Source organism: Salvia splendens, chromosome 19 (assembly GCF_004379255.2).
Source record: "Salvia splendens isolate huo1 chromosome 19, SspV2, whole genome shotgun sequence".
In the NCBI taxonomy this organism is placed as follows: Eukaryota; Viridiplantae; Streptophyta; class Magnoliopsida; order Lamiales; family Lamiaceae; genus Salvia; species Salvia splendens.
The window spans coordinates 24,649,595-24,656,534 of record NC_056050.1 but is presented as its reverse complement, the minus strand read 5'-3'; the positions used below and the strand labels follow the sequence as shown (position 1 = coordinate 24,656,534).

Sequence of the window (6,940 nt, the reverse complement as noted above, 5' to 3'; positions counted from 1 at the left end):
TATAACAACTCCCGCCCCACTCTAGTGGGTGGGGGTTACAATCATTTTGGGAACAAGGCGCATCCTAATCTGTCGTATGGGAACCCCAACAATTCCCTCCAGCCACCACCGGGGTTCACAGTTTCCCAAGGGATGATCACTGAGCCGCAGAAGAAAAGTACAGAAGATATACTGAGTGCATTCATGTTACAGTCACACAAGAACATGGAGCATACCAATCAAAGGCTGGAGAAGGTTGAGAATGATGTCCACATCATGGCAGTACATATGAAGGGCATAGAGACGCAGATGAGTCAGATTGCTCAAGCTGTGAGTAGTCAGCATAAGCCAGGGCAGTCTCCAGGACAGCCAAATGTGAACCCCAAGGATTGCAAGGCAATCTACTTAAGGAGTGGGACAAACTATGAGAGTCCTCTTATGCCCGAAATGGAAGCTAAGGAAGTACCCGACGAGAAGGAAGAAGAGGAGATTGAGGTGGAATCGCCTCTTATACAATCGAGGTTCAACCCGAGGCAATTGTCTCCCCCACACCGAAAGAGGTAAAAATTCATTTTCCTCAAGTGGTGCAAAAGAAGAAGTTGGACGAGAAGCTTGTTAAGTTCCTTGAAATCTTCAAGAGAGTGCACCTCAATATTCCTCTTATTGAGGCTCTCCAACAAATGCCCGGTTACCTCAAGTTTTTGAAAGAGATTGTGTCCAAGAAGAAGAGGTTGGTTGATTATGAAACCGTAAACTTGACCGAGAATTGTAGTGCAATCATCCAAGAAAAGATGCCGGCAAAGATGAAAGATCCGGGGAGCTTTAACATTTCTTGTGTGATCGGGAATGATAGGCAAACTAAGGCCTTATGTGACTTGGGGGCAAGCATAAATCTCATGCCTTTAAGCTTCTTCCGGAAGTTGAAGTTTGGTGTCTTGAAGCCAACTACATTTACCCTTCAAATGGCGGATAAATCCGTCAAATACCCGAATGGACTCCTTGAGAATGTATTAGTAAGGGTGAATGATTTTATCTTCCCCGTGGATTTTGTTGTTTTGGACATGAAGGAGGATCCAAATGTCCCTCTCATCCTCGGAAGACCATTCCTAGCAACTAGAAAAGCTCTAATTGACGTCACTAAGGGAGAACTCACCCTTAGGCATGGAAACAAGACGGTTATTCTCTCCTTGTTGGACAAGATGAAACGTCATGAAGTGGAAGAGTCCAAGAGAGTGGAAGAGGTGTCCTTAAAAGTTGAAGAGTGCAAGATGATACAAGCGGCACATGTGATGGCTAGGGATGATGAGGTTGAGAATCCTTTAGAGGAAATATTTATGCCTGAATGGATGTTTGAAGATGAACATGGATTGGGGGGTAAAAAGATGAAGGTTGCCAAAGTGGAAATTGGAATACCTAAAGAAGGTGTTGTTGAGGCCGATGTGAAGCCCACTTGGTGGAAGAAGCGTCTACACAAGCTCTACTTGGCCGCTAAAGCGAAGAAGGGTCCCGATGACATTATCCGAGTGAGATTGGATCATTAAGTGAAAGCTTGAAGACCGTCGGGCAAACGACGTTAAACAGTTGCACTATGGGGGAGGCAACCCCTAGTAGGTAAATTTTTGATTTTTGTGTGCTTTGGTGTGTTTTTGTTTTGTTCTCGTTTTGGTGTGTTTTTGTGTTTTCTTTGTGTTTTGAGTGGAACAGGGAAATAGGCTTCGATGGGTGAAAAACGACATCAATGCCCATGGCCAGTGGCGCCTCTTCCTCGGCAGTGAAGGTACATGAGAGATCCACTATCTTTCAAACTTATCCCAGCTTTGCTTGGAATAAGTTTGGGGGGTGTCTAGTGGATTCCTTCTTTTACCTCTCTCTCTCTCTCTTTATTTGATGGTACCGTAATTGATATGTTGATTAGTGAAGTTTTCCTTGTGTGTGCTTTGTTAGTTTGTGTTGTTTCTTTTTGTATACTCCCTTGGGTGAAATTGAATGGGAAGTTGGAGACATTTAGAGATGAATTAAGTAGGTTTGTTGGATGAATTGCCTATGATGAGAACTTGCGTAAAATGTTTGTGAAAACTTGTTGATTTAGCTAAGTAACTCGTATTTCCTTCTTGTGATTTGCCTAGAGTGAATTGCTCGTTGCTTTGTCATTTGCCAAAAAATACCATGTGAGAATTGAGCCAATATTTTTTCCAAAAATGTGTGATTTTTCATCAACTATGTTATATGTTTCTAGAACTTGCTCGCGGTCTTCTTGAGTCTACATAGTGATTATAGGAATAGGAGAGGACGTTAGGCCATCCTTCTTAGCTACTTTTGATATCCAAATTTATGACCTTATTCATAATATTTTTCCCTAGCTAGCCACTTTGAGCCTTTAAAGCCTTTTTCTTTGGAAGCTAAATAAAAGGGAATATCCATACGACCATACACTCTTGGTGAATTTTAGTTTATATTTTGTGAAAAGAGTTGGAGAGATAAGGTAGAAAGAAAAGTAGCGCGTCTACTTGTGAAAAGTGTATAGACATCTTTGTTTGAATGAAAGAATTGGTTGTGCATAAAAAAAAGGAAAGGATGTACAAAAAAAAAGATCTTGAAAAGAAAAAAAATTAAAGGAATTGGGAAGTGAGAAGAAATCTTGACAAAGTCTAGAATTTACTGAGATTCGAATGGTTGGTGGGGTACTAAGTTTGATGTAAAGAAATTGATCATTTTTGCTATAATTGGGTTTAGTCACTTTTTAGCCAAATATTTCCCCACCTTACCAAAGAGCCTTACATTACAACCTTTAGAAAAGACCTTTCGGATCCTAAATCTGTAGTCACAACATAGCAGAGGAGAGTCTAGACTTCGAGCAAGCTTATGGTAAGCTATACATTTTTGATTGATTTGAGAGGTCCATTTTATACACATACACTTTGAGAGTGAGAGAAAGAAGAAAAAAATTTTATCACACTATATACTTCCGGTGAGGGCAAATTGACAAAGTGGAATACGTGCTAGTAGCTTGAAGCAATGTTCATTTTGGTGTACTAGTTTGCGAAGTTATTGATACATGATGATTTTGTTTTCTTTTACTGAGGCAGTGATGACAATCCAACATGCTTACACGAGTTCACATTCTATGTTTTCTACTTTTTATTTGAGGACAAATAAGTGTTTAAGTTTGGGGGAGTTGATAAACTCGTGGTTTAGCAAGTATTTTGGATGTTTAACGTGAACATTTCAGTGTTTTTGTAGCATACTACTTGAGTTTACATCCATTATCCACTACATAAGTGTTTTGACGAGTTTGTCGAGTGTTTAGAGCTAAAACAGGTGAAAATGACTTGAAAACGAGCTTGAAGGAAGAATCGCCTGACCGGGCGCGCTTCAATGCGCGACTTTCGTATAATAGCCATAACCCTCTCATCCGGACTCCGATGGGGGCGTGCAAGATACTCACGCGAAGCCCTTTCGAAGACGAAGACAATGCATTTGGAGGATTCCAAAGAAAACACCCGACCGGGCGATTTTTAAGGGGAAAACGCCCGACCGGGCGTTTTGGTCGCGAACTCCAGAAAATTCGCCCGACCGGGCGTTTTGGCGACTTAAAATCGCCCGGTCGGGCGATGTGTTCTGCGAGATTGAAATTGCTATTATTTCCGCCTCGGGTATAAAAGGAGACCTAGGTTTTCGACCTCATGATATCATACACGTCCCATAGAAGCTTTTGAAGGTTTGGAGAGTGGAATTGAGAGGAAAGACGTCCTAATCCTCAACAAGATTGAAGACAAGACGAATTTCCGTTCAATCCACCCTTGGGAGTATTTTCATTGGTTTTCATGTTTTATTCAATGACTATGGTTTATTCTTATGTTTTTGAGTTGAATATGAGTAGCTAAATCATTTGTAGAGTTTTGGTGAGGACTACAATGAACACTTGTGATTAATTCAATAGCTTTTGATTACCTATGCTCTTGTGATTATTTTGTTTCATTCTTGTGCCTTTCAATTCAATTGCCTAGCTACCAATTGGATATATTGACCTAGTTTTGAGTAATCGAGAGATACCTAATTAGGATTGATAAAAGAATGAACAACACCTAGATAATTTGCATTCGAGAGAAGGAATTCTAGAGTGAGGACTTGAATCTTTTGAGTATAGGAGTTAATTGTGAAGTATAGAAGGAGACTTCAATATTAATAGTTAATCAACGGGTTGAGTGCACTCGAGAGGGGGCTTAGCCTAGAATAGCGATTGTCCTTCTAATCCTAGAGACTTCAACGGGTAATCAAAGTTGTTGAGTTGTTTACATTGTGGGTATTGTAGTCGGATCCAAAGCTCTACCTCGTTCTCTTATTTGAAACCTATCCTTTGTTGCGTGCTTTTTACTTGTTTATGTTTAATTGTTTTTCCAAGAATCAACCAAACCTTTGAATCGTCTAGATAGTAGTTAAAATCGGTCCGTGGTACTTTAGTTTATACATTTTGTCTCTGTGGGATACGATACTCTTGCTTGCTTTGTGCTACACTAGCCACGTACACTTGCGGGAATTTCTTGTGTTAAAATAAGTTGAGTCAGTCCCTAATTGTAAACCTGTTATGCAAGGTGAACAACCACTTCCGGAATACAATCCTAGTGGGTTTAGATTCTTTCGTGAATTACCAAGTCGTCCTTCTGGAGTATCGGATGATGTGGGTGGTAATGAACACAGCCTTTTGTATTGGAATGAGAATGAGCCGCATCGGATCGTGTTGGGAACAAAATTTGATTCCAAGCTACACGTGAAGACTGCTATAACTATGTGGAGTTTGTGGAATGAAAAACAGTTTAAGGTTGTCGAGAGCAAATTAAGAAGGTGGCATGTTGTATGCAAATTTCCAGCAGGAACGACAGTAACAGGGGCAGGCATCATCAGCACCACCGACGCTGAAAAAGTGAGGGAATGTAAGTGGGAGGTTTCAGTTACACAAAGGTCGCATGACGATATGTGGGAAGTTAGGAAGTGGAAGGATCGACATACTTGTGTAGGCCATCGGGCTAATAGAGATCATGCTAACTTTTCATCCCCAATGATAGCTCTGTTGATTCGACATCATGTGCGACAATGTGCCGATTTCAAGGTCTTCTCAATAATAGCTGATGTTCAAGACAGATTTGGTGTGTTAATCAGTTATAAAAAGGCATGGTATGCAAAGAGAAAGGCTATAGAGTTTGTGTACGGTGGATGGGAGGAATCATTTAAGCAGTTGCCAAGCTACATGTTTGAACTCCAGTCACAGAATACGGGCACAATTGTTGAGTGGAAGCATAACGAGCTGTTGAGTCGGAGGCGTACAATGGTGTTCAACTATGTTTTCTGGGCATTTGGGCCTGCAATACATGCGTTCCAGAAGGCCGCACCGGTGTTAACATTGGACGGGACTCACCTCCGAGGAAGATTTAAAGGTAAGTTGCTTGTTGCTTGTGGTTTTGATGCTAACAAGACATGCTTGCCTATTGCATATGCTGTGGTGGATGAAGAAACCGATGACAGTTGGTCGTGGTTTTTGGATCATGTCAGAACTCATGTGGTGGAATACGAGAGGGAGGTGTGCATTATATCAGATAGGCATAAAGGACTCTTGAATGCAATGGAGTCTGAAATCATGACAAGGGCCCCGCAGATACACCACAAATTTTGTTTGCTTCATGTGAGGGAAAATGTGTTGAAGAAGCACATAACCCCAATGTGAAGGCCATTATATGGAAGTTGGGGGTCAGTTCTCAGGAACGTAAATTTTCCAGAAGACGTCGAGCACTACATGATGTCAACAGTGGTGCGGTTCGAATGCTGAATAGGATTACAAAAGAATGTTGGTCATTGTGCTACGATGGTGGACTTAGGTGGGGGGTGGCCACAACAAACATGTCGGAGTGCTACAATAACGTCTTGAGGGGTGTGAGAGAGTTGCCGATTAGAGCGTTGGTTGATTTGACATTTTGGAGGACGATAAAATGGTGGGTGGAGAAGAAGACAACAATCGAACACACCGAAGGTGAATTAACCTCATGGGCGAGGGACAAACTTGCTAAGAATGACTCAAAGGGGCGAAAACATTACATCACTGTCATTGACCGAGATACAGGGAAGTACCATGTCCGAACTCGAGGAAGAATCGTACAAGGAGTGTCAAAGGGCAACAATGTTCAATTAGTGAGGTATTTTGAATCGAGTTGCAGTTGTGGTAAGTGGCAGATGTGGAGAATCCCTTGTTCGCATGCTTGTGCGGTTGCTAGAGACCGAGGTCATGTTATGATTGACCTCATTGATGAGAAGTACTACCTAGGTACATGGAGATCACAGTACTATACTCAAGTTTCATTTGATGCACCAAGACACGAAGAGTATTGGGTTGTACCTTCATGGAACTTGTACATCACCCCTCAGCAGTTGATTCCTAGAACGCGTGGCCGAGTTAGAAGAAGGAGGATACTTAATCAAATGGATGTCCAGGAGGAAGATGAACCGAGAGCTCCCCGCCGTTGCAGAAATTGCGGGATAGAGGGGCATGACCGAAGAAATTGCTCAGCCGGTGCCGTTCAGTAAAGTCGTGGTAAATATTTGTGAGATGTGATAGCTACTATGTGTATGTTTCAACATTTGTGAGATGTGATAGCTGCTATGTGTATGTTTCAACATTTGTGAGATGTGATAGCTACTATGTGTATGTTTCAACATTTGTGAGATGTTGTGGACAGTCATTATGCTTTTTATTATGACAGTTATAATGATTGTTATTACGACAAGTATTATGATTTTGATAAACAAATACCAACATATGCCCGAAACATGTTTCAACCCATCAAAAATGTTCAAATTTCAACATACGACCACACCGGGCGAAGTGGCTGGACTCGATACAAATTTACATAAAATCGCCCGACTGGGCGTTTTAGAAAAATAAAATCGCCCGACCGGGCGAAGTTTCTGGACT

General features: G+C 41.5%; 1 protein-coding gene across 1 annotated transcript; it reads left to right on the top strand.

Annotated features, from left to right (window-relative positions):
* The first annotated feature begins 5,871 nt into the window (after nt 1-5,871).
* LOC121779218 lies at nt 5,872-6,552 on the top strand. Its single transcript, XM_042176538.1, has one exon. It carries the CDS (start codon nt 5,872-5,874, stop codon nt 6,550-6,552), a length of 681 nt encoding a protein of 226 aa, XP_042032472.1.
* The last annotated feature ends 388 nt before the right edge of the window (nt 6,553-6,940 follow it).

Excerpts from the sequence above, each read along its gene's own strand:
- LOC121779218 (XM_042176538.1), top strand. The coding sequence starts at position 5,872 with ATGTCGGAGTGCTACAATAACGTCTTGAGGGGTGTGAGAGAGTTGCCG.